The sequence below is a fragment of the Rhinopithecus roxellana genome, chromosome 8 (genome assembly GCF_007565055.1).
Source record: "Rhinopithecus roxellana isolate Shanxi Qingling chromosome 8, ASM756505v1, whole genome shotgun sequence".
NCBI classification, from domain to species: domain Eukaryota; kingdom Metazoa; phylum Chordata; class Mammalia; order Primates; family Cercopithecidae; genus Rhinopithecus; species Rhinopithecus roxellana.
Window position 1 is genome coordinate 5,265,038 of NC_044556.1, and position 24,522 is coordinate 5,289,559.

At 54.1% G+C, this 24,522-nt stretch overlaps 2 protein-coding genes across 5 annotated transcripts in view; one reads left to right on the forward strand and one right to left on the reverse strand.

The window, feature by feature from the left end:
• The window catches only part of DOCK6 (dedicator of cytokinesis 6), a 63,996-nt gene that overhangs the window by 14,761 nt on the left and 24,713 nt on the right, over positions 1 to 24,522 (forward strand). The window contains exons 8-26 of one of the 4 annotated variants that reach the window (XM_030935995.1): positions 439 to 505; positions 605 to 754; positions 2,635 to 2,715; positions 2,810 to 2,963; positions 3,149 to 3,276; positions 3,382 to 3,475; positions 4,644 to 4,806; positions 8,774 to 8,891; positions 8,963 to 9,033; positions 9,298 to 9,436; positions 9,520 to 9,621; positions 10,199 to 10,285; positions 10,502 to 10,733; positions 11,317 to 11,478; positions 14,636 to 14,799; positions 16,331 to 16,435; positions 19,542 to 19,634; positions 19,898 to 19,993; positions 21,714 to 21,854. In XM_030935995.1, coding sequence (XP_030791855.1) covers positions 439 to 505; positions 605 to 754; positions 2,635 to 2,715; positions 2,810 to 2,963; positions 3,149 to 3,276; positions 3,382 to 3,475; positions 4,644 to 4,806; positions 8,774 to 8,891; positions 8,963 to 9,033; positions 9,298 to 9,436; positions 9,520 to 9,621; positions 10,199 to 10,285; positions 10,502 to 10,733; positions 11,317 to 11,478; positions 14,636 to 14,799; positions 16,331 to 16,435; positions 19,542 to 19,634; positions 19,898 to 19,993; positions 21,714 to 21,854 — 2,347 coding nt within the window. The remainder of the gene's footprint in view (positions 1 to 438; positions 506 to 604; positions 755 to 2,634; positions 2,716 to 2,809; positions 2,964 to 3,148; positions 3,277 to 3,381; positions 3,476 to 4,643; positions 4,807 to 8,773; positions 8,892 to 8,962; positions 9,034 to 9,297; positions 9,437 to 9,519; positions 9,622 to 10,198; positions 10,286 to 10,501; positions 10,734 to 11,316; positions 11,479 to 14,635; positions 14,800 to 16,330; positions 16,436 to 19,541; positions 19,635 to 19,897; positions 19,994 to 21,713; positions 21,855 to 24,522) is intronic. The other 3 variants (XM_030935992.1, XM_030935993.1, XM_030935994.1) reach the window with 3 other exon arrangements.
• On the reverse strand, positions 4,908 to 7,214 carry ANGPTL8 (angiopoietin like 8). Its single transcript, XM_010373724.1, has 4 exons — positions 6,898 to 7,214; positions 6,536 to 6,697; positions 5,299 to 5,408; positions 4,908 to 5,193 (listed from the first exon to the last, which is right to left on the reverse strand). The coding sequence occupies exons 1-4, from the start codon at positions 7,192 to 7,194 to the stop codon at positions 5,166 to 5,168; spliced, it is 597 nt and encodes a 198-aa protein (XP_010372026.1). The 5' UTR covers positions 7,195 to 7,214; the 3' UTR covers positions 4,908 to 5,165.

Sequence of the window (24,522 nt, forward strand, 5' to 3'; positions counted from 1 at the left end):
TGCAGTGAGCTGAGATCGCACCACTGCCCTCCAGCCTGGGTGACACAGCAATACTCCATCTCAAAAAAGAAAAAACAAAAAGAAAATTAGCCAGGCATGGTGGCACGTGCCTGTAGTCCCAGCTACTTAGGAGGCTGAAGCAAGAGAATTGCTTAAACCCAAGAGGCAGAGGTTGCAGTGAGCCAAGATCGCACCACTGCACTCCAGCCTGGGCAAAAGAGCAAGACTCTGTCTCAAAAAAAACAAAAAATAAAAACTTTAGCGCCTCAGTTTCCCCTTTTGCAAAATGAGATGTACCTTTTCTGCAAGCCCTTAAGTGTCGGTTCCATGTGGCCCAGTGGGAGTCAGATGCCCCCCACCTTGGGCCCCAAGAGGGAGTGGGGTGTGTGGACGGCGGGAAGTATTCAGGAGAGCCCCCTCCCTCCCATTTACTTGTAGGTTTGAGATTGAAATTGAGCCCATCTTTGGAATCTTGGCTCTGTATGACGTGCGGGAGAAAAAGAAGGTAGGAGCCCCTTTTTTCTCTTTCCTCCCCTTCCTCCTCCTTGTTGGGGGGCTGTGGGCTTCCCAGAGGTAGTGGCCCAGCTGCCTCTGGTGTCCCCAGATCTCAGAGAACTTCTACTTCGACCTGAACTCGGACTCCATAAAGGGGCTGCTTCGGGCTCATGGCACCCACCCTGCCATCTCCACCTTGGCCCGCTCTGCCATCTTCTCCGTGACCTACCCCTCACCTGACATCTTCCTGGTCATCAAGGTGCCTGCTGGGGCTGGGCAAGGGGGTGGTAATACCGAATATCTGTCACTGGTTCAGTCCCTGCCTTCACAGAATGAGACAGATACATCACCAAGAAGGGTAATCAGGGCTGTTGCCGGGGTCACACAGGCCGGGAGGAGGTCCCTGACCCAACTCAGGTGGGGAGAAATCACCGAGGGCTTCCAGGGAGAGGCGACAGTTGAGCTGAGAACCATAAGTGGGCAGCCTGGGAAGAAAAACCATCCCTGGGCACATGTGACAGGCTGGGGTCCTCGGAGGCAGGTGAGATGCTGTTGGGAAGTTTGTGGACAGATGAAAGACCTAGTTGGCGCCCTTATTTGAGATTTTCTCTTGGAGTGAGGACAAGTTTCTTTTCTCAAAATCTTCAATTAGGTTGCAATGATGAAATGAATCCAGTGTCCACAGGCAGGTGCTGCTACGGTCACGCTTCACAGGGATCCCACCTTCAGTCCACACCACAGGCCCCAAGGTGGAGGGGTGCGATGGCTCCCATTTTCCAGATGGGGAAACTGAGGCACAGAGTAGCTAGGGTCCCACTGCCCAGGGTCTCACACCCCCTGAGTGGTCAGGATTGGAGTCTAGGCCTCATGGTTCAGAGCCATGCCCAGAGTGGCCTTTGTTTACACTAACAAATAAAAATGTAGGGAAGACCAGGCATGGTGACTCATGACTGTAGTCCTAGCACTTTGAGAGGCTGAGATGGGAGGATCGGTTTAGCCCAGGAGATCGAGACTAACCTGGCCAACATGGTGAAACCCATTCTCTACTAAAAATACAAAAATTAGCTGGCGTAGTAGCAGGTGCCTGTAATCCCAGCTACTCTGGAGGCCGAGGCAGGAGAATTGCTTGAACCTGGGAGGCAGAGGTTGCAGTGAGCCAAGATTGCACCATTGCACTCCAGTCTGGGTGATAGAATGAGACTCCATTTCAAAAAAAAAAAAAAAAGCCAGGTGTGGTGGGTCATGCCTGTAATCCCAGCTACTTAGGAGGCTGAGGCAGGAGAATCGCTTGAACTCAGAAGGCAGAAGTTGCAGTGAGCTGAGATCCCACCACGAAGTTCAGCCTGGGCAACAGGGGAGACTCTGTCTTTAAAAAAAAAAAAAAAAAAAAGGCCAGGCACGGTGGCTCACACCTGTAATCCCAGCACTTTGGGAGGCCAAGGCGGGCAGATCACGAGGTCAGGAGACCGAGACCATCCTGGCAAACATGGTAAAACCCCGTTTCTACTAAAAATACAAAAAAATTAGCCGGGTGTAGTGGCAGGTGCCTGTAGTCCCAGTTACTCGGGAGGTTGAGGCAGGAGAATGCCATGAACCCGGCGGGGGGCGAAGGGGGGAGCCGGGGCTTGCAGTGAGCGGACATCACGCCACTGCACTCCAGCCTGGGCAGCAAAGCAAGACTCTGTCTCAAAAAAAAAAAAAAATTTGCATGGCAAGCCAGGGACGTGATGGCTCATGCCTGTTATCCCAGCACTTTGGGAGGCAGAGGCGGGGGCATCACTTGAGCCCAGGAGTTTGAGACCAGCCTGGGCAACATAGTGAGACCCCTGTCTCTGTATAATACATACATACATACATAAATGTAAATAAATAAGTAAATGTAGGGAAAATATCACCAGCTAAAGGTGGGCTTGGAGTTTGGGGGTGGATCTGAAGAATGGGAGGGAGTAGCCACCAGGCAGGTCAAGCACTAATCCTTGATCCCAAGGACAGTGGGAGCCATGGGAGATGTTGGAGCAAAAGCCTTCATATGATAGGAGTGTCTGAGGGCCCATGAGGGGTCCAGGAGGCTGGGGAGTCAGTAGGAGGGAACAGAGCGTTCGGGTGGCGCCTCACTGGATTCATTCATCTGCCCCGCAGTTGGAGAAGGTGCTTCAGCAAGGGGACATCAGTGAGTGCTGTGAGCCTTACATGGTGATGAAAGAAGTAGACACAGCCAAGGTAAGTGTGTGGGGGCTGAACCAGGGGCAGGCCAGATTCCTGACTCAGCAGGGCTAGAATGCTGAGCTGGCAGGGGACGGGGGTCTCCCCATAGAACAAAGAGAAGCTAGAGAAGCTGCGCCTGGCGGCTGAGCAGTTCTGCACCCGCCTGGGCCGCTACCGCATGCCCTTTGCCTGGACGGCCGTGCACTTGGCCAACATCGTGAGCAGCGCTGGGCATCTGGACCGGGACTCTGACTCGGAGGGCGGTGAGGAGGCGGGGCTAACAGCCCTGGGGCGGGAATCGGGGCGGGGCTAGAGGGTGGTGCTGACAGGCCTGGGGCGGGGCTACGGAGCGAGGCGGGGTGCGCCCTCTGCTGGCCGAACGGTGCCTCCCCAGAGTCTCCTTGTTTCATCTTGGTCTCCGTTTTGTCATTGTCACTCCCTCCTCTAGAACGCCGGCCAGCTTGGACAGACCGCCGCCGTCGGGGGCCCCAGGACCGGACGAGTAGTGGAGACGAAGCCTGCAGCTTCTCTGGCTTCCGCCCAGCCACGCTAACGGTCACAAACTTCTTTAAGCAGGTGTCCTACCCCGGGGCCAGGGACTCCCCCGCTCCCCGCTGGCTGCATCAGCCCTGGGGACCCCTAGCCCCCTGGCCCAGGCTGACGGGAGCGGGTCCCATGTAGGAGGCTGAGCGACTTAGTGACGAGGACCTCTTCAAATTCCTGGCTGACATGAGGCGCCCGTCGTCCCTGCTGCGGCGACTACGTCCTGTGACTGGTGCGTGGCACACCCCGTACACAAGAAGTATCACTCTCACTCAGTCATTCAACAAACCTACACAGAGAGTACCTACTGTGCCAGGGGCATCAGAGACCCAACCATGACCTTGATGGACAAATCCCTGACCTCGGGGGCTGACTGTGCCTTCTAATGAGGACCATAGACAATAAGCAGAATTAATAAGATCGATATAGCGTCAATGGGTAGATAATGGCAGCGGGGCAGGCAGGGGTCCTGGGGGCAGAGTTGATCAAATATAGGGGTAAGGCTGGGGTGCAGTGGCTCAAGCTTGTAACCCCAATGCTTTGGGAGGCTGAGGCAGGAGGAAGATGATTTGAGCCCAGGAGCTCAAGACCAACCTGGGGGCCAGGTGCAGTGGCTCATACCTGTAATCCCAGCACTTTGGGAGGTCGAGGCGGGCAGATCACTTGAGGTCAGGAGTTTGAGACCAGCCTGGCCAACATGGTGAAACTCCGTCTCTACTAAAAATACAAAAATTCACCTGGTGTGGTGGCTCACACCTGTAATCCCAGCTATCTGGGAGGCTGAGGCAGGAGAATCACTTGAACTGGGGAGGCAGAGGTTGTAGTGAGCCAAGATCGCGCCACTGCACTCCAGCCTGGGCGACAGAGCCTGACTCCACTTAAAAAAACAAAATCAGGGCCGGGCGCGGTGGCTCAAGCCTGTAATCCCAGCACTTTGGGAGGCCGAGACGGGCGGATCACAAGGTCAGGAGATCGAGACCATCCTGGCGAACACGGTGAAACCCCGTCTCTACTAAAAAAAAATACAAAAAAATAGTCGGGCGAGTTGGCTGGCGCCTGTAGTCCCAGCTATTCGGGAGGCTGAGGCAGGAGAATGACGTAAACCCGGGAGGTGGAGCTTGCAGTGAGCTGAGATCCGGCCACTGCACTCCAGCCCGGGCGACAGAGCAAAACTCCGTCTCCAAAAAAAACAAAAACAAAAACAAAAACAAAAACAAAAAAAAACTGTAGGATGAGAGACAGCAGAGTTGAGGGCAATTTCTGGACTTGGCACCTGAGGGACACAGCCCCCAGTCCCCAGAGAACATGGTGGGGGAGTCTGCCCTGACTCCACACCCCAGACAGGGTGGGCGGCGCCAGGAAGCTCCCAGGTAGGTGCAAACCGGTTCTTCCCTTTCCAGCCCAGCTCAAGATCGACATTTCTCCAGCTCCGGAAAATCCCCACTTCTGCCTGTCCCCCGAGCTGCTTCATATCAAGCCCTACCCGGACCCCAGGGGCCGGCCCACCAAGGAGATCCTGGAGTTCCCTGCTCGCGAAGTCTACGCCCCCCATACCAGCTATAGGTACGGCCTCTGGGGCCCAGCTGGGCACTTGAATGGGAGGTATTCGTACATCATGCTGGGTGGGGTCTCCCTAAGCTGAGGACATACACAGACACCCTGGGTGAGATGCCACGACTCTGCTTTAATAAGGGGAGTGTGTAGGCATGAAAGGGTACACATCCTTCCTCCACCCCTCCCCAATGGGGCTACGTCCTCTGCCTTTGTCCCTGCCTGCGTCTGTCTCTGCTCTGTGCTCAGAAGTGGGGCCCGGCGCCCTGGCTGATCCCAGTGAACAGGCAGCTCCTTCCTGTTCAGGAGCCTCATGGGGCGTGGAAGTGTTCCTTGCAGCATGATTGGTCCTCAGTTCCATCCAGGCAGATTCAGGCTGGGAGCGCCGCTTTGTGGATTCTGGGGAGGGAGATGTGGCTCATCCCAGGCGAGGGGGCCCCTTTTCAGCTGCCCTGTGCACCCCCCATCCGATTGCCCTGCCTCCCAAACCCCTGCCCGGCTCACCTCTCCTGGATCTGTCGCAGCCGATGCTGCTGTGCCACCATCTCCCGCCTCTGCCGCTGCACGTGGCCTGTGAGGGCCCACAGGATGTGGCTCTGCTTGTCAGCGTGAGCCTGTGGGGGTCAGAATGGAAACCTCAGCCGACGGCCACCTCACCTCCCATCTCCTGACCTCCTGCCCTGGCCACCCTATTGTATCTGTGTGACCCAGCAAGTCAGCAATGCTCTTTGGCCTCAGTTTCTCCATCTGTACAATGGGGATAAAATAGGACTCACTTCATGGGGAGGTGATAAACATCGTATGGATTTTTTTTTTTTGAGATGAAGTCTCGCTCTGTCACCCAGGCTGGAATGCAGTGACATGATCTTAGCTCACTGCAACCTCTGCCTCCTGGGTTCAAGCAATTCTCCTACCTAAGCCTCCTGAGTAGCTGGAACTATAGTCACGTGCCACCAGGCCCAGCTAATTTTTTGTATTTTTAGTAGAGATGGGGTTTCACCATGTTGGCCAGGCTGGTCTCGAACTCCTGACCTTAAGTGATCCACCTGCCTCAGCCTCCCAAAGTGCTGGGATTATAGGCATGAGTCACCAAGCCCGGCCATCATATGGATTATTAAAGGGCATAGAACAGTGCTGGGTACTTATTGGGTGCTCACAAAATGTTACTAGTTTCTCTAGTAGTAAGAATTTATTGGCCAGGTGCTCACACCTGTAATCCCACCACTTTGGGAAACCAAGGTAAGCAGATCCCTTGAGGTCAGGAGTTTGAGACCAGCCTGGCCAACATGGTGAAATGCCATCTCTACTAAAAATACAAAAATTAGCTGGTGCACCTGTAATTCCAGCTACTCTGGAGGCTGAGGCAGGAGAATCACTTGAACCCAGGAGGTGGAGGTTGCAGTGAGCCAAGATCATGCCACCGCACTCCAGCCTGGGTGACAGTGAGACTCTGAAAAAAGAAAAAAAAAGAATTTATTGAGCACCAACTGTGTGCCCGCCCCATGCTGAATGTTTTACCTGCATTGAGTACCTGGCCCTACTGTGAGATATCAGGTGTTGCCCTTATTTGCAAATGGGGAAACTGAGGCACACAAAAGGACTTGGTTTTGTCTGGGGACATGCAGAGTAGAGGCCACAGAGCTGGGAGGCTGATCTGGGAGGTCTTTGGGACTTAGGTGCAGAAGCAAGTTCTGGCCGAGAATCAGGGTCTCAGCCCGCTAGGGCTGGGGAAGCCCCTTACCTTTAAGACCTCAAATTCTTGGTAGGCAGGGCCCAGCCAGGCGCTCCTCAGCTGGACTTCTAGCCGCTGCACGCTGTCCTGTAGCACCTTCTGTGCCTGGGCCACCTCCTCCAGCACCTCAGCTATGGCCTCTGCCTTCAGCTGCAGCATATCCTCCTCCATCTGCTTAATAAACAGGGGATCACTAGTAGGATGACCAACTCGTCTTTGTGTACCTAAGGACTTGCCTGAGTTTATCGCTGAAAATCTTGTATCCCAGGAATCCCCTCAGTCCTGGGCAAACCAGGATGGTTGGTTACTCTAGACATGAACTCCTCTTCAAACTCCTGGCTACCCCACAGTGTCGCAGCTACGGCGCCCACCTGAGTCTCCAACAGGCTTGCCCGAAGTTCCTGGGCTGCATCCCGGCCCCGGCTGACCTCCTGTCCCAGGAGTTCCATTGTGCGGCCATAGAGACCCAGGCTGTTCCTGGCCTTTGTTAGCCGTCCCTCCGTGGTCTTGTACACACCATTGAGGGCCTGGCCCAGCTGCAGGGTCCCGTGGAAGAGCAGGGTTAGCTCCTCATGCTCTGCCAGTTCTGGGCCGCCCACGGGGGCCGCTGAGGCAGGCTGGATTACCATTGCCAGGGCCCACAGCAGGCACAGAGCAGGCACTGGCATGACTGAGGGTCTGAGTGTGTAGCCACAGCACCACCACTGAAGTCTTTTATGTCTCACACCCCCACTGATCCCCAGTCAATCGTTAACTGGCCAGCCGGGTGCCCCACATTGCACAAGGGCCTGGCGGTGGTGCGATAGTTGCATCATGCGAATGTCCGGCTGGGCCACGCCGGGATCACGCTTCCTGGGGCTCAGGGCCAGGTGTGGGTGGGGAGCATTGGGAGAGGACAGGCCCCAGACCCCGCTGGGAGTTCCTGAGACTCACCATGCTGAGCCTGTTTCTCCATCTATGAATAGGCATCGCAATGATGATGGTAATAATAGTGAAGTTTTTTGTTTTTGTTTTTGTTTTTTTTTTGAGACATAGTCTCGCTCTGTTGCCCAGGCTGGAGTGCAGTGGCCAAATCTCAGCTCACTGCAAGCTCCGCCTCCCGGGTTTACGCCATTCTCCTGCCTCAGCCTCCCGTGTAGCTGGGACTACAGGCGCCTGCCACCTCGCCTGGATAGTTTTTTGTATTTTTTAGTAGAGACGGGGTTTCACCATGTTAGCCAGGATGGTCTCGATCTCTTGACCTCGTGATCCGCCCGTCTCAGCCTCCCAAAGTGCTGGGATTACAGGCTTGAGCCACCGTGCCCAGCCAATAGTGAAGATTTTATAAGCATTGAGGGCTTTTATTGGCTTGGTTAGTAGCCAAGGGGGCAGGTGCAGGTGGCAGAGACTCTCCCAAGGTCACACAGCCTGATCTCCAAGACCTGCATATACCCGGATCACCACTGACTGCCATTTTACTCCCTGGGAGATTGTACAGGTACCTCAGTTTCCCTTCCTGTAAAATGGTGGTGATGTTAGTCCTGCCTCATGAGCTACTTGTGAGAAGTAAATGAGTGATTTCATGTTGAGTGCTTAGAACAGAGCCTGGCACACAGTAGGTGCAATTATTGTATTGTTGTAGTAATAGTGTTTGGTGCGATTATTGTCATTGTTGTTATTTATCATCATCAGTATCGTTATAAAGGCTCAGCTGGAAGGCCTGAAGTGCCCATTATACACACAGGGAAACTGAGGCCCAGAGAGAGGTCAAGGCTTGCACAGAGTTGCCCCTGGGGGAAGGAGGCAGGACTCTGACTCTGGCCTCAGTTTCTGCACCTGAGAAATAGGCCACATAACTCTAGTGACCTCCTAGGGGAAGGGCGGTCAGGCCCTTGGGTGGGGCTTAGGCTTGACCACTGGCCACCTGAGCCACCTTGGAACTCTGGCCCCGAGTGCTTCGTTGTTCTCTGCCTTCTGTGTGTCACTGTGTCCATGAGTGCCTCCAATGTCTTTCTGTGTTCCCGCCCTCTACCACGCTGTTCCCAATCTGTGCTTTGAGGGTACTCACTTGTCCTCCACCCTCTGCCCTCTGTCCCATCTCCTGCCTGACACCTGTATTACCTCTCACCTGGCCCTCAATGCCCCAGCCTCATGACCCGCTCTTCCTGGACTGTCTGTGCCCCAGCCAGCCTTGACCCATCACCCCAGCCTCATATGTGCACCTTCAGGGGCCTCGTTCCTCTGACACCCCCATCCTGCCCCCGACAGGAACCTGCTGTACGTGTACCCGCACAGCCTCAACTTCAGCAGCCGCCAGGGTTCCGTGCGCAACCTTGCCGTGCGAGTGCAGTACATGACAGGCGAGGACCCCAGCCAGGCCCTGCCGGTCAGTGACTATACCCCAGGGAAGGGGGGTAGGGCATCCCCCATGGGTTCCTCATGCATCCACTCCCCCAGGTCATCTTTGGCAAGTCCAGCTGCAGTGAATTTACCCGCGAGGCCTTCACACCGGTGGTCTACCATAACAAGTATGTAGGGGGACACATGAGGAACTCGAGGCACTCATGGGGATAGGAAGATGTCCCTTATATATACACATAGGGCAGCATCGATGAGAAGACGGGGGGCAGGAAGAAGAGAGGTAGAGGCTCCCAGAGTGCTAATGAGGGAAGCTGAGGCAGAGAGGAGAGACAGTGAGGCCCAGCAGCAATGAGGGCGTGGCATGGCAGAGGTGATGGAGCAGACAGTGGGGACCCCAGCCCCCAGCAGATCCCCCAACCCGATTCTTCCAGGTCCCCTGAGTTCTACGAGGAGTTCAAGCTGCATCTTCCAGCCTGCGTGACAGAGAACCATCACCTGCTGTTCACCTTCTACCACGTCAGCTGCCAGCCCCGGCCGGGCACTGCCCTGGAGACGCCCGTGGGCTTTACTGTGAGCTGTCCCCAACCTCCCTTCCCCTGAGCCCTCCTTGTCCCCAAGCCTGGCCGCAGACCTGACCTCCAGCCTCTCCCCAGTGGATCCCACTGCTGCAGCATGGGCGCCTGAGGACTGGCCCCTTCTGTCTCCCGGTGTCCGTGGACCAGCCACCGCCCAGCTATTCCGTGCTCACACCCGATGTATGTGCCCCGGAGCTCCTGCCTGCCAATGCACTCTCCCCAGAAGCACTCCCGAGTCACCTGCCTTCCTTCCTGTCAATCCTGGGAGGCTTGTTGTCCTCTACTGGTGCCTCCAGGGCCCCTGTGTAGCTCATTATCCCCCTATTAATGCCTCTCTGTGTCCTACCTGTCCTCTCCAAAGATTTCCATTGCCTCTCTGCTCCATTCCCACTTTAGCACCCCGCCTGCCTTCCTGATCACTGTCCCCTGCCCCCGCATACCTTATCGTTACCCATGAATGCACCATCATTAATGACTCTAGGCCTCAAATCCTCCTATCCTATTTCCTGACCTACTCAATGAGTGTTCATTCACCCTGTGTCTCCATTCTCTGCCCCCCTCCTTGGCATGTGGGTTTTCCAGCCTGCGCAGTGGACCCCCTCAGTCTACTGGGACCAGGGCTGGGGTCAGGGTGCTTGGTTGCACCCCCAGACCGGGCTATACTCACGCCACAGTGTCGCAATGGCTGGGGCCGCTGGGTGACCTGATCAGTCGGGGAGGGCTGACCAGTGCCCACCCAGGTGCCTCCCTCCCACAGGTGGCGCTGCCGGGCATGCGCTGGGTGGACGGTCACAAGGGTGTGTTCAGTGTGGAGCTCACGGCCGTGTCCTCTGTGCACCCCCAGGTACGGGGTGGGGCGGGAACCCAAGAGTCCTGCCCTGCTCCCCTCTTGCCTGCCCTAGGATTGAGTAACAGTTGCCGATGGCCGGGGAGGTCTGGCCTCGGGCCTTGGACGTGACTTTGGTCAGCTGGGCCCAGCTTTCAGGGAAGCTGCCGATTCCGGCGGGGGTGGTCTCCGTCCCCCGGGGCCCCACCCTGCTCACTCCACATCCCTACCCAGGACCCCCACCTGGACAAGTTCTTCACCCTGGTGCATGTCCTGGAGGAGGGGGCCTTCCCATTCCGGCTCAAGGACACTGTGCTGAGCGAGGGCAATGTGGAGCAGGAGCTGCGGGCCAGTCTTGCAGCACTGCGCCTGGCCAGCCCCGAACCCCTCGTGGCCTTCTCCCACCACGTGCTGGACAAGCTCGTGCGTCTGGTCGTCAGGCCCCCGATCATCAGTGGCCAGATTGGTAAGCGAATGTGGCCTCAGACCTCAGTTTCCCCATCCAGCACATGGCTCCTCAGTCCTGAGGTCCTGAGGGAACTTCTATAGGTCTGTTTACCTCTCTGGCCATTTGTCTCATCTGATAAATGACCCCCAGTCCCCTACACCCAGAGAAGGTCTTCTGTGACCCTTTGGCTGGGCACGGTGGCTCACGCCTGTCATCCCAGCACTGTGGGAGGCCGAGGCGGGCAGATCACCTGAGGTCGGGAGTTCGAGACCACCCTGACCAACATGGAGAAACCCCATCTCTACTAAAAATACAAAATTAGCTGGGCGTGGTGGCACGTGCCTGTAATCCCAGCTACTCGGGAGGCTGAAGCAGGAGAACTGCTTGAACCTGAGAGGCAGAGATTTCAGTGAGCCAAGATCATGCCACTGCACTCCAGCCAGGGCAACAAGAGCAAAAATCCATCTAAAAAAAAAAAAAAAATCTGTGATCCTTTAATGAGCACATGATCCCTTGAATCCTGATGTCTTTATATTTGGAAAGTGGGCGGGGAGGGGAGAGGCCTTGGGCCCTGGAACTTGACCTCTGCTCTGCCCTGCAGTGAACCTGGGCCGTGGAGCCTTTGAAGCAATGGCCCATGTAGTCAGCCTTGTCCACCGGAGCCTGGAGGCAGCCCAGGATGCCCGCGGTCACTGCCCACAGCTGGCTGCCTACATCCACTACGCATTTCGCCTGCCTGGCACTGAGCCCAGCCTCCCGGATGGTGAGTTCGTAGAAATCCCTGGGAGACAAGAAATATCTAGGAGAAGAGGCTGGGTACGGTGGCTCACACTTGTAATCCCAGGACTTTGGGAGGCCGAGGTGGATGGATTATTTGAGGTCAGGAGTTCGAGATCAACCTGGAAAACATGATGAAACCCTGTTTCTACTAAAAATACAAAAATTAGCTGGGGCCAGGCACAGTGGCTTATGCCTATAATCCCAGCACTTTAGGAGGCCAAGGCAGGTGGATCACTTCAGGGGGTCAGGAGTTCAGACCAGCCTGGCCAAAATGGTGACACCCCATCTCTACTAAAAATACAAAAATTAGCCAGGCATGGTGGTAGGTGCCTGTAATCCCAGCTACTAAGGGGGCCGAATCATTTGAACCTGGGAGGCGGAGGTTGCAGTGAGCCAAGATCATGCCACCGCACTCCAGCCTGGTTGACAGAGTGAAACCCCATCTCAAAAAAAAAAAAAAAGGCCGGGCACGGTGGCTCGAGCCTGTAATCCCAGCACTTTGGGAGGCCGAGACGGGCGGATCACGAGGTCAGGAGATTGAGACCATCCTGGCTAACACGGTGAAACCCCATCTCTACTAAAAAATACAAAAAAACTAGCCGGGCGAGGTGGCGGGCGCCTGTAGTCCCAGCTACTCGGGAGGCTGAGGCAGGAGAATGGCGTGTAAACCCGGGAGGCGGGAGCTTGCAGTGAGCTGAGATCCGGCCACTGCACTCCAGCCCGGGAGACAGAGCGAGACTCTGTCTCAAAAAAAAAAAAAAAAAAATTAGCCAGGTGTGGTGGCACACGCCTGTAGCCCCAGCTACTCAGGAGGCTGAGGCAGAAGAATCACTTAAACCCAGGAAATGGAGGTTGCACTGAGCCGAGATCATGCCACTGCACTCCAGCCTGGGCGACAGAGCAAGACCCTGTTTCAAAAAAAAAAAAAAAGGAAAGAAAGATCTGGGAGAAGAGCATCCAAGTAGTGAGAATAGCATGTGCAAAGGCCCTGAGGCCTCACGGGCCTTGGCTGGTTTGAGCAACTTGCAAGAGAGATAATGTCTTGCCCACTTTTGCCCCATCCTTGGGGTGTGGTTTCTGTTTGCTTGGCTGGAAAATGATTTAGATAGTCAGCAAGCCTCCTCAGTAGCTTGGAGCGGGGACTGAAGCTGGACCGCCTGGATGTGAATCCTGGCCTTGCCACCTACAATCTCTGTGACCTTGAGCATGTGACGTCACTTCTTTGAGCCTGTTTTTCCTTTTGCAAAACAGGGATAATAATAGTACCCACCTCATGGGGGCGCTGGTCATAGTAAATGACATAATAATCCATACAAAATAGCACAGAGTGAACCCTCTATAGAGTTGGATTTTTGTTTTGTTTTGTTTTGTTTTTTGAGACGGAGTCTCGCTCTGTCGCCCAGGCTGGAGTGCAGTGGCCGGATCTCAGCTCAGTGCAAGCTCCGCCCCCCGGGTTTACGCCATTCTCCTGCCTCAGCCTCCCGAGTAGCTGGGACTACAGGCGCCCGCCACCGCGCCTGGCTAGTTTTTTGTATTTTTTAGTAGAGACAGGGTTTCACCGTGTTCACCAGGATGGTCTCGATCTCCTGACCTCATGATCCGCCCGTCTCGGCCTCCCAAAGTGCTGGGATTACAGGCTTGAGCCACCGTTCCCGGCCTTTTTTTTTTTTTTTTTTTAATTTGCCAAATAAACACCAACCCCTATGTGTCAGGCATTATTCTCAGGGTTTTTTTCTTTTTTCTTCTTCTTTTTTAAGAGTCAGGGTTGGCCAGGCGTGGTGACTCACAGCTGTAATCCCAGGACTTTGGGAGGCTGAGGCGAGTGGATCACCTGAGGTCAGGAGTTTGAGACCAGCCTGGCCAACATGGTGAAACCCTGTCTCTACTAAAAATACAAAACTTAGGCTGGGTGCAGTGGCTAATGCCTGTAATCCCAGCACTTTTGGAGGCTGAGGCAGGCAGATCACAAGGTCAACACATCGAGACCATCCTGGCCAACATGGTGAAACCCCGTTTCTACTAAAAATGCAAAAATTAGCTGGGCATGGTGGCACGTGCCTGTAGTCCCAGCCACTCAGGAGGCTGAGGCAGGAGAATCACATGAACCCAGGAGGCGGAGGTCGCAGTGAGCCGAGATCGCCCTACTGCACTCCAGCCTGGTGACAGAGCAAGACTCTGTCTCCTTTAAAAATATATATATATCAGGTGGGCATGGTGGTGCATGGTTGTAATCCTAGCTACTCAGGAGGCTGAGGCAGGAGAATTGCTTAAACCCAGGAGGCAGAGGTTGCAGTGAGCTGAGTTCACGCCATGGCACTCCAGCTTGGGTGACAAGAGCGAAACTCTCTCAAAACAAAAAAGAAAAAGAGGCCGGGCGCGGTGGCTCAAGCCTGTAATCCCAGCACTTTGGGAGGCCGAGATGGGCGGATCACAAGGTCAGGAGATCAAGACCATCCTGGCTAACATGGTGAAACCCCGTCTCTACTAAAAAATACAAAAAACTAGCCGGGTGAGGTGGCAGGCGCCTGTAGTCCCAGCTACTCGGGAGGCTGAGGCGGGAGAATGGCGTGAACCCGGGAGGCGGAGCTTGCAGTGAGCTGAGATCCGGCCACTGCACTCCAGCCTGGGCGGCAGAGCGAGACTCCGTCTCAAAAAAAAAAAAGAAAAAGAGTCAGGATCTTACTCTGTTGGCCAGGCTAGAGTGCAGTGTCACGATCATAACTCACTGCTGCCTTAAACTCCTGGGCTCAAGTAATCCTGTTGCCTCAGCCTCTCCAAGTAACCAGAACCACAGGTGTGCACTGCCATGCCCGGCTAATTTTTTCATTAATTTTTTTGTAGGGACAGAGTCTTGCTATGTTGGCTGGGCTGGGCTTGAACTCTTGGGCTCAAGTGATCTTCCTGGCTTGCCCTCCCAAAGTAATGGGATTATAGGCATGAGCCACTGTACCTGGCCTATTCTCAGTTTTTCAGTGCCCCCCAAATCTCTGTGAGGCGGCAGTCATTGCACCTATTTTATAGATGAGGAACTTGGAGGCTCAGAGAGGAAAGTGATTTTGCAAAGACTAGCTAAGTAGGAAGGGACTGGGAGGCATCACATCAGGTGGGTGGGTGGTTGACCCTATTCACTCCATCCTCAGGGGCCCCTCCAGTGACAGTGCAGGCTGCCACACTGGCCCGTGGCTCGGGTCGCCCCATAAGCCTCTACCTGGCGCGTTCCAAGAGCATCAGCAGCAGCAACCCCGACCTCGCCGTGGCCCCTGGCTCTGTGGATGACGAGGTTTCCCGCATCCTGGCCAGCAAGGTAGGGCAACGGGGGCCCTGGAATCTCCAGCCTCAGTGGTTGTAGCCACCACGTGGGTGGGCGAAGAATCTCTGCTGATGAAACATGGGAAACAACAGAGACGACAACATGAATGAAGTCTTAACTCTGGGCAGCAGAGTTGGGCTAGGCTGTCACAGGTTGTGGGGTATGGATCAGACTTTGTACTGAGCTCTGTACTCCATGACTGACCCGAGGACGGTGGCAGAGCTTGGCGTGGCTGAACAAAGAGCAATATGTACCTAGTGTAGCAGGTGCATATACACATTCACCTCATGCATATACCTACATAGGTGCATATACACATTCACCCCACGCATATATGTCCACGGGTGCATATACACATTCACCCCCTACTTGCATATACCTACACAGGAACATGGGCACATTCACCCTATGCATATATGTACATGGGCACATATACGTGTTCACCCCATGCATGTGTGGACACAAGTGTGTATACACCATTCACCCCATGCATATATGTACACAGGTGCATATACACATTTACCCCATGCATAACGCATATACAGACCGGGGTGCATATACACGTTCACCCCACGCATATACAGACCTGGGTGCATATACACGTTCACCCCACGCATATATAGACCTGGGTGCGTATACACGTTCGCCCCACGCATATACAAACCTGGGTGCATATACACGTTTGCCCCATGCATATACATGTTGGCCCCATGCATATACAGACCCGGGTGCATATACGCATTCGCCCCACGCATATACAGACCCAGGTGCATATACGCATTCGCCCCACGCATATACAGACCCAGGTGCATATACACGTTTGCCCCATGCATATACAGACCCGGGTGCATATACACATTCGCCCCACACATATACATGTTGGCCCCATGCATATACAGACCCGGGTGCATATACACGTTCGCCCCACACATATACATGTTCGCCCCATGCATATACAGACCCGGGTGCATATACACATTTGCCCCACGCATATACAGACCCGGGTGCATATACACGTTCGCCCCACGCATATACAGACACGGGTGCATATACACGTTCACCCCACGCATATACAGACCCAGGTGCATATACATGTTCGCCCCACGCATACACAGACCCAGGTGCATATACACGTTTGCCCCACGCATATACAGACCCGGGTGCATATACACATTCGCCCATGCTTATACTTATGCAGGTGCATATACACAGTCACCCTGTGCTGTATGTACATGGGTCTGTATTCACCTCATGCATATACGTATACGGGTGTGTATACACATGCACCCCATGCACAGACGTACAGGGGTGTGTACGCATGCACCCATGGACCCATATACACAAGTATGTATAGGTATGCACCCAATGGACCTACATCCATGTGCACATTTTTCAGGATTTTCAGGACGTATGATGATACATACGTGGGCACATGTATGGTCCAGAACCGTGTCCACGCTTGGTATTTCATGCTGCTTTCCCTGCCCTCCACTGGGGATGCTAGCACTTCTCCATGTATCTCCAGGGCATCGATCGTTCACACTCCTGGGTGAATTCCGCTTATGCTCCAGGAGGCAGTAAGGCTGTGCTGCGGCGGGCGCCCCCTTACTGTGGGGCCGACCCCAGACAGGTGCCCTTCCTACCTGTCCCTGCACTTATGTGACACCACCTCAGCATGAGCTCCTCCCACCTTCCTGGCTGTATCTGACTAACCTAAGGGGGCTGCCTGAAGGAGGTGGCAGACCCCTCTCCTGCCTTTGTTTGGGGCTGTGAAGTCTGTGTTTAGGCATCGCTGGGTCATCTTAACTGGCCTTTTGCTGCCATATAGGCCACAGTCTCAGATGGAGACAGAAGGCACAGGGATAATATGCAAATAGCATGCAAATGAAGTGCACATCCAGTCACCCATAACCTCACTGCCCTGCATGGCCTATTCACCTCCCTTTAATCCACCCGGATCATGGGATTCTCAAAGGGCTGGACCGGAACCTCTTGGCTCCCCTATCCCGTTTTAGACAAAGAGCTCCCCTTACCCTGCCTCTTTCCAGGTACCTGGTGTAGTGGAGGGCTTTGCCTCCAAACAGACCTGGGTTCAAGTCCTAGCTCTGCTGTGAGCTCACCCCATGCTCTGAGCAACTGGATGCATCTTCCCAAGCCTCAGTTTCTTCATTTGTAAAATGAAGATAACATTCCAATTTTTCAGATGCAGTTTGGACTCAAAATATGGTGCTCCCCCAGCAGTCCTGAGCCTGTGCTTGAGTTAGGGCTGAGGGCACTGCAGTGGGATTTTGTTGGGATGATAGATTCTTGGTCTGGCCTTGACCCTGAGCTTCTAACTAGTTGGGGAAATAGACATGGATCAAACAAATGCTAGCCGGGCATGGTGGCTCACGCCTGTAATCCCGGCACTTTGGGAGGCCGAGGCAGGCAGATCACGAGGTCAGGAGATCGAGACCATCCTGGCTAACACATTGAAACCCTGTCTCTACTAAAAAATACAAAAAAAAAACTAGCCAGGCGTGCTGGCGGGCGCCTATAGTCCCAGCTATTCAGGAGGCTGAGGCAGGAGAATGGCGTGAACCTGGGAGGCGGAGCTTGCAGTGAGCGGAGATCGCGCCACTGTACTCCAGCCTGGGCGACAGAGGGAGACTCTGTCTCAAAAAAAAAAAAAAAAACAAAAACACAAATGCATAAGTGTACGATCACACAGCGTGGAAAGGAAGCAAGTAGCAACCGAACATCAGCTTCTCTCTGCGTGGTCTTGGGGGCTTCTCACGGGGGTGACATCTTTTACTGGGACCTGAAGGGTGAGATAGAGTCAGCTAGGGAAGGGTGGGTGGGTGTGGGTGTTCCAGGAAGAGGGAAAGGCATGTACAAATATTGGGACCAAGGTCAGAGGACTGTACGCACAGAGAGGAGGCCACAGGGCTTGCTTCCTTACACACTTGGCCCTAGGGCCTATTCCAGCTCTGTGCCCATCACCAAGGCAACCTGTACCCTATGACAGGCCCAGGGGACTGTTAGCAGAACAAGCAGGGGGGCCTTAGGGCAGTTATTTCCTTGGATTGTTGGGAATCTGGAAATCTGGGTGACACTGAGGCTGGGCCTTTTCAATGGAAGGCCCTCATGGTACACAGTGAGTTGGCGGGACATGGCTGGGACTTGGGTAGCTGGAGAGCCCTCAAGTGTCAGAGTAGGTCCCAGGGTTGGGTCGGCTCTGTCATCAGACCTCCTCTTTCCGCAAGCAGCCTTGCCTCCCAACCAGCGAAGGAGGAAGCAAGAGTGGAGCTTGAACTCCTCTGCCCATACCCATTTCACAGATGGGGATACTAAGGCCCAAGCCAGGCTTGGGCAGGGCCAGGCCTGGAACCTTGGACTGTCTCTGCTATTCCTGGCACCTCATCAACATCTCACCTCCTCTGTCCTTATCTTTCTGCCTTGTCTTTCTCCTCCTTCCCCATCTTGTGTTTAACCTCCTCTGTCCACACTCACCCTCTGCACCTCTGCGTCCTCCTCTCTGTCCTCTAGACTCACTGACTCGGTCATACTCTATACCTCGTCCACAGTCACCCTCACCTTCTCTGGCCACACACATTCTTGCTGTCTACACTGATTTCATCTCCTCTGCCTTCACCCCACATGCCATGCACCCATTCCCAGCCTTCGTGTGTTCTCGGTCCTGCCCCATGCACACTCCTTCTGCCTACTGTGGTCGCACTGCTGCGTCACTGCTGTACTGTGTTTTCATTGTTATTCTCACCTCCTCTGTCACATTCTTTTTTTTTTTTGAGACAGAGTCTCGCTTTTGTCACCTAGGCTGGAGTGCAATGGTGTCATCTCGGCTCACTGTAACCTGTGCCTCCCGGGTTCAAGCGATTCTCCTGCCTCAGCCTCCCAAGTAGCTGGAATTACAGGTGCCTGCCACCATGCTTGGCTAATTTTTGTAGTTTTAGTAGAGACAGAGTTTCAACATGTTGGCCAGGATGGTCTCGATCTCCTGACCTCGTGATCCACCTGCCTCAGCCTCCCAAAGTGCTGGGATTACAGCTTTCTTTTTTTTTTTTTTTTTTTTTTTTTTGAGACGGAGTCTTGCTCTGTCACCCAAGCTAGAGTGCAGTGGTACCATCACAGCTCGCCGCAACCTCCAAGTCCCAGGGTCAAGCAGTCCTCCTGCTTTGGCCTCCTACAGGCACACGCCACCACCCAGCCACACACACATATACACACACACACACACACACATATATATATATATTTTTTTTCCTTAGTAGAGTCAATGTCTTACTGTGTTGCCCAGGCTGGTCTTAAACTCCTGGGTTCAAGCAGTCCTTCTGCCCCAGCCTCCCAAAGTGCTGGGATAACAGGTATTGAGCCACCCCACCCAGCCTCATGTTCTTCTCCCATACCCACACACCTTGATCTTGACTCACCCAGCTCTCTCCAGCTACTCTTTTATTTGTCCCTGCCTCCACTGCTCTGTCTACTCCCACGGCACGCTGGCCATGCCAACCAGCCTCCCCTCCCCACCCACGCTGACCCATCTCTCTTTCCTGCCTGCCCCCATTGCCCGTCCATGGCCCTGGCCCATCCATGTGGAAGCATTTCTTTCCTCTATATTCACACTGACCCACCTCTTTTCCCCCATCCCTGTCTGTGTGGACATGTGTTTCCTCCAACCACGTACCCCTTCACCTCATCCACACTAACCCTCTCCTCACCATCACATCCCATCATAGGCCATCGACCGCAACTCTAGCCGAGCCTCCTCCTACCTCGAGGGTTCCTCCTCAGCCCCACCAGCCACCCAGCCGAGACCCACTGTGCAGAAGGTAGTAGGGGGAAGGGTGGATGACTTCATTTTTGTCCTGGCCCCCAGCAAAGGGGTCCAGTGCTCCTCCCCCATCCAGAGCCCAAGGGGGTCCGGTGAGCCCAGGGAAAGGGCACGTCTACTCCTCTTACCCCTCTCCTCCTGCTTGGCTCCTGCTGCACTAACCCCGAGCCCTCTGGCTGCAAATTCCCCTGGTATGCCCTCCAGAGGGGGTGCGGGAAGGGGTGGCACCTTCCACTCTGTGACCCCTGCCTCTGTCCCCAGCTGCTTCATGAGGAGCTGGCTCTGCAGTGGGTGGTCAGCAGCAGTGCCGTACGCGAGGCCATCCTCCAGCACGCCTGGTTCTTCTTCCAGCTCATGGTGAGACCCCCGCCTCCCTGCCTGCTGGCAAGAGACCCCCAAGGGAGCCCCTTCCTTTTTTAAAGAGAGATGCCCCCTGGCCGGGCGTGGTGGCTCACGCCTGTAATCCCAGCACTTTAGGAGGCTGAGGTGGGTGGATCATGACGTCAGGAGATGGAGACCATCCTGACTAACATGGTGAAACCCCGTCTCTACTAAAAATACAAAAACATTAACCAGGAGTGGTGGCAGGCGCCTGTAGTCCCAGCTACTTGGGAGGCTGAGGCAGGAGAATGGCATGAACCCAGGAGGCGGAGCTTGCAGTGAGCCAAGATTGCGCCACTGCACTCCAGCCCGGGCAACAGAGCAAGACTCAAAAAAAAAAAGTAAAAGAAAAAGAAAAAAGAAAACGCTGGGCGCGGTGGCTCAAGCCTGTAATCCCAGCACTTTGGGAGGCCGAGACAGGTGGATCACGAGGTCAGGAGATCGAGACCATCCTGGCTAACTCTGTGAAACCCCGTCTCTACTAAAAATACAAAAAACTAGCCGGGCGAGGTGGCTGGTGCCTGTAGTCCCAGCTACTTGGGAGGCTGAGGCAGGAGAATGGCGTGAACCCGGGAGGCGGAGCTTGCAGTGAGCTGAGATCCGGCCACTGCACTCCAGCCTGGGCGACAGAGCAAGACTCCGTCTCAAAAAAAAAAAAAAGAAAGAAAGAAAAAAAGGAGAGAAGCCCCCTGAGATTACACCTGAGATATTTGAGAAATGGCCCCAAGAGACTCCCCCCACCTAGGGAGGTAAGAAGCACTTAAGGTGGTGTCTCCGTGGAGAGACTGTACCTGAAACCCCCTTTAGAGAGAGCCTCCCTTCCCCATGAGACTGTTTAAGGAGAGAAACCATTAAGAGACCCTCACCTAGAGAGGAGACCTCCATCCTGCAAGAGAGATTCCTGGATAGAGAGGGAAAGCTGTGGCCAGGCACAGGGGTTCACGCCTGTAATCCCAGCACTTTGGGAGGCCGAGGCAGGTGGATCACCTGAGGTCAGGAGTTTGAGACCAGCCTGGCCAGCATGGTGAAACCCCATCTCTACTAAAAATACAAAAGTTAGCCGGGCATAGTAGCATGTGCCTGTAATCCCAGCTACCTAGGAGACAGAGGCAGGAGAATCACTTGAACCCAGTAGGCAGAGGTTGCAGTGATCAAGATCATGCCACTGCACACCAGCCTGGGCGACAGAGCAAGACTCCATCTCAAAAAAAAAAAAAAATAAAAGCGGGAAAGCTGTCTGATCAAGGTAGAGACATCCCTAAAACTCTTCAATAGGTTCTTTGAAGCCCTCTTCCCAGGGCCTGCTGGCCACATCCCCTCTGGACCTCCAGTAAAGCTCGCTTCAAATCCAGTGCCTCAAGCCCCACCCTTTGTCCCACCTCTGGACTTTGCCCTGGGGAGACCTGCATAAGCCCCTCCCACACCCTCTCAGCCTTCCCATTCTCTACACTCGGCCTGGGATGCTCACAGGATCTGCCCATGGCTTTCTCAAGCCCCACCCATAGGTCACAAACCCCATCTACATCCCTCGGGCCCCAACTTCTACCTGCAGCTACAGGGCTCAAACCTACCTTCAGCCCACCTCCCTTGCTACTAAAGCCCCGCCCCTTATGTTAAGCCTCCTCCACCCACAGCCTTTCAAGCCCCACCTACAGCCCTTCAAGCCCCACCCACAGCCCTCTCACTCCATCCCCAGGTGAAGAGTATGGCACTGCACCTGCTTCTTGGCCAGCGACTAGATACACCCCGCAAGCTGCGCTTCCCTGGGCGCTTTCTGGATGACATCACTGCCCTGGTGGGCTCTGTGGGCCTGGAGGTCATCATGCGTGTCCACAAGGTGGGAGATGCAGGGTCTCAATGTGGGAAGAAACCTGAGGGAGGACATAGAGCCAGCCAGGTGGGGGCGCCAATCCTGCCCAGTGCCTCCTGACTGTAAGACCAGGAATCTGCTTTGCTGGGTGGATCTGTTCATTCATTGTCTGTCTCTTGAGTGCCTCTGGTGTGCACAACGAGCCAGCCAGGTGGGGGTGCCAATCCTGCCCAGTGCCTCCTGGCTGTAAGACCGGGAATCCACTTTGCTGGGTAGATCTATTCATTCATTGTTTCTTGAGTGCCTCTGGTGTGCACAGCCCTGTGCCGGGTGTAGCAACATAACAAGAAACAAAACAGACCCAAATCCTTACCCTTGCTTTTAAAGGGAGACTTGAAGAAAGTGAGGGATCATTCCATGCAGTGTCTGGGGAAGGAGCATTCCAGGCAGGCAGAAAGCAGGTGCAAAGGCCCTGAGGCAAGACCATGCTTGGGCTACCAGGAGAGCAGTAAGGATGGCTAGATTGTAATGAATGACGAAGGAAATGAGGGTTGATGAGAGCAGGGAAGTGACAGGGCAGATCCATTAGCCCTTAGCACAGTCAGAGTATACAGCAAGTGCTCAATAAATGGATGTTGATGTTTGGAGACCCTGACAGTGGACTTGTTCAGGCCCTGGATTACCAATTCCAGTGCCCTCGGGGGCTAGGCAGGCAATACTAATCATAATAGTAATAATATTGAGCATTTACTGAGCACTTACTATGTATCTAAGCACTTTATATGGATATCTTTTGTTTGTTTGTTTGTTTGTTTTGAGGCGGAGTTTCACTCGTTGCCCAGGCTGGAGTGCAGTGGCGTGATCTTGGCTCACCGCAACCTCCGCCTCCCAGGTTCAAGCGATTCTCCTGGCTCAGCCTCCCAAGTAGCTGGGATTACAGGCATGTGCCACCACACCTGGCTAATTTTGTATTTTTCGTAGAGACAGGGTTTCTCCATGTTGGCCTGGCTGGTTTGGAACTCCTAACCTTGGGTGATCCGCCCATCTCGGCCTCCCAAAGTGCTGGGATTACAGGCTTGAACCACCGCGCCTGGCCTTGGATCGTATCATTAAATTTTCACAACAACCCATGAAGTTAGTATTATTGTTATCTCCATTTTACTGATGGGGAAACTGAGGCATCAAATGAATGAGTAGCTTAACCTTGTACCATACGACTGAGAAGGGGCAGAATGAGGTTTTTGAATCTGAGCCACCAGCTCCTGACCCCTCACTGTCAATACCAGTTTCAGCTAGGAAAGTGGGGCTTATGGTAGAGCAGAGGGCAGATATCCCACCTAACAGGGGTGACCATCACTCAATCCAGCCAACAGAAACCCTGCAGGGATGTGGCTCAGCTATGGCCAGATTGGCTGTTTTTTTTTTTTTTTGAGACGGAGTCTCGCTCAGTCACCCAGGCTGGAGTGCAGTGGTGCGATCTCGGCTCACTGCAAGCTCCGCCTCCTGGGTTTATACCATTCTCCTGCCTCAGCCTCCCAAGTAGCTGGGACCACAGGCGCCCGCCGCCACGCCTGGCTAATTTTTTGCATTTTTAGTAGAGATGGGGTTTCACCGTGTTAGCCAGAATGGTCTTGATCTCCTGACCTCATGATCCGCCCGCCTCGGCCTCCCAAAGTGCTGGGATTATAGGCGTGAGCCACCGCGCCGGGCCGGCTGTTTTTGTTTGGAGATAGGGTCTTGCTCTGTTGCCCAGGCTGGAGTGCAGTGGTGTGATCATAGTTCACTGCAGCCTCGACCTCCTGGGCTCAAGGGATCCTCCCTCCTCAGCCTCCCAAGTAGCTGTGACCAGAGGCAGAAGCCACCATAATTGGTTATTATTTATTTTTTTTTTAGTAGAGTCAGGGTCTCACTATGTTGCCCAGACTGGTCTCCAACTCCTGAGATCAAGGGCTCCTCCCACCTTGGCTTCCCAAAGTGCCGGGATTACAAGCATGAGCCTCCATGCCTGGCCAGATTGTCTGGGAGTTGTTTGTGTGTGGTTTTGTTTTTGTTTTTATATTTGTTTTTGTTTGAGATACAGTCTTGCTCTATTGTCCAGACTAGAGTGTGGTGGCATGATATGAGGCTTACTGCAGCCTCAAACTCCTGGGCTGAAGCAATCCTCCCACCTCAGCCTCCAGAGTAGCTGGCGCTACAGGTGCATACTACCATAACCACCTAATTTTTTTTTTTTTTTTTTTTTTTTTTTTTGGTAGAGATGGGGTCTTGCTATGTTACCCATGCCAGGAGATGGCCTAGTTTCTAAGGAGAAATGGGACCTCTGGATTTGATGAGAACTTTCCAGATTTTTGAAATGGCGTTCTGGCCCAGGCCAACCCTTGCACAATCGCATATGACCTCCAAGCTGGTCTCAGAGGTTCTGGCCTTGTCTCACTGGAGCCTTCCCAAAGACTGACATTCCCAGGGGCTGATCCAGATGGTGAGGAAACTACCCTAAGAAAGAGATCCAGAGAAGAACAATGCCCGTGATAATCCACTTTTTTTTTTTTTTTTTTTTTTTTTGAGACGGAGTCTCGCTCTGTCCCCCAGGCTGGAGCGCAATGGCACGATCTCGGCTCACTGCAACCTCTGCCTCCCGGGTTCGAGCAATTCTCCTGCCTCAGCCTCTTGAGTAGCTGGGACTACAGGGGTGTGC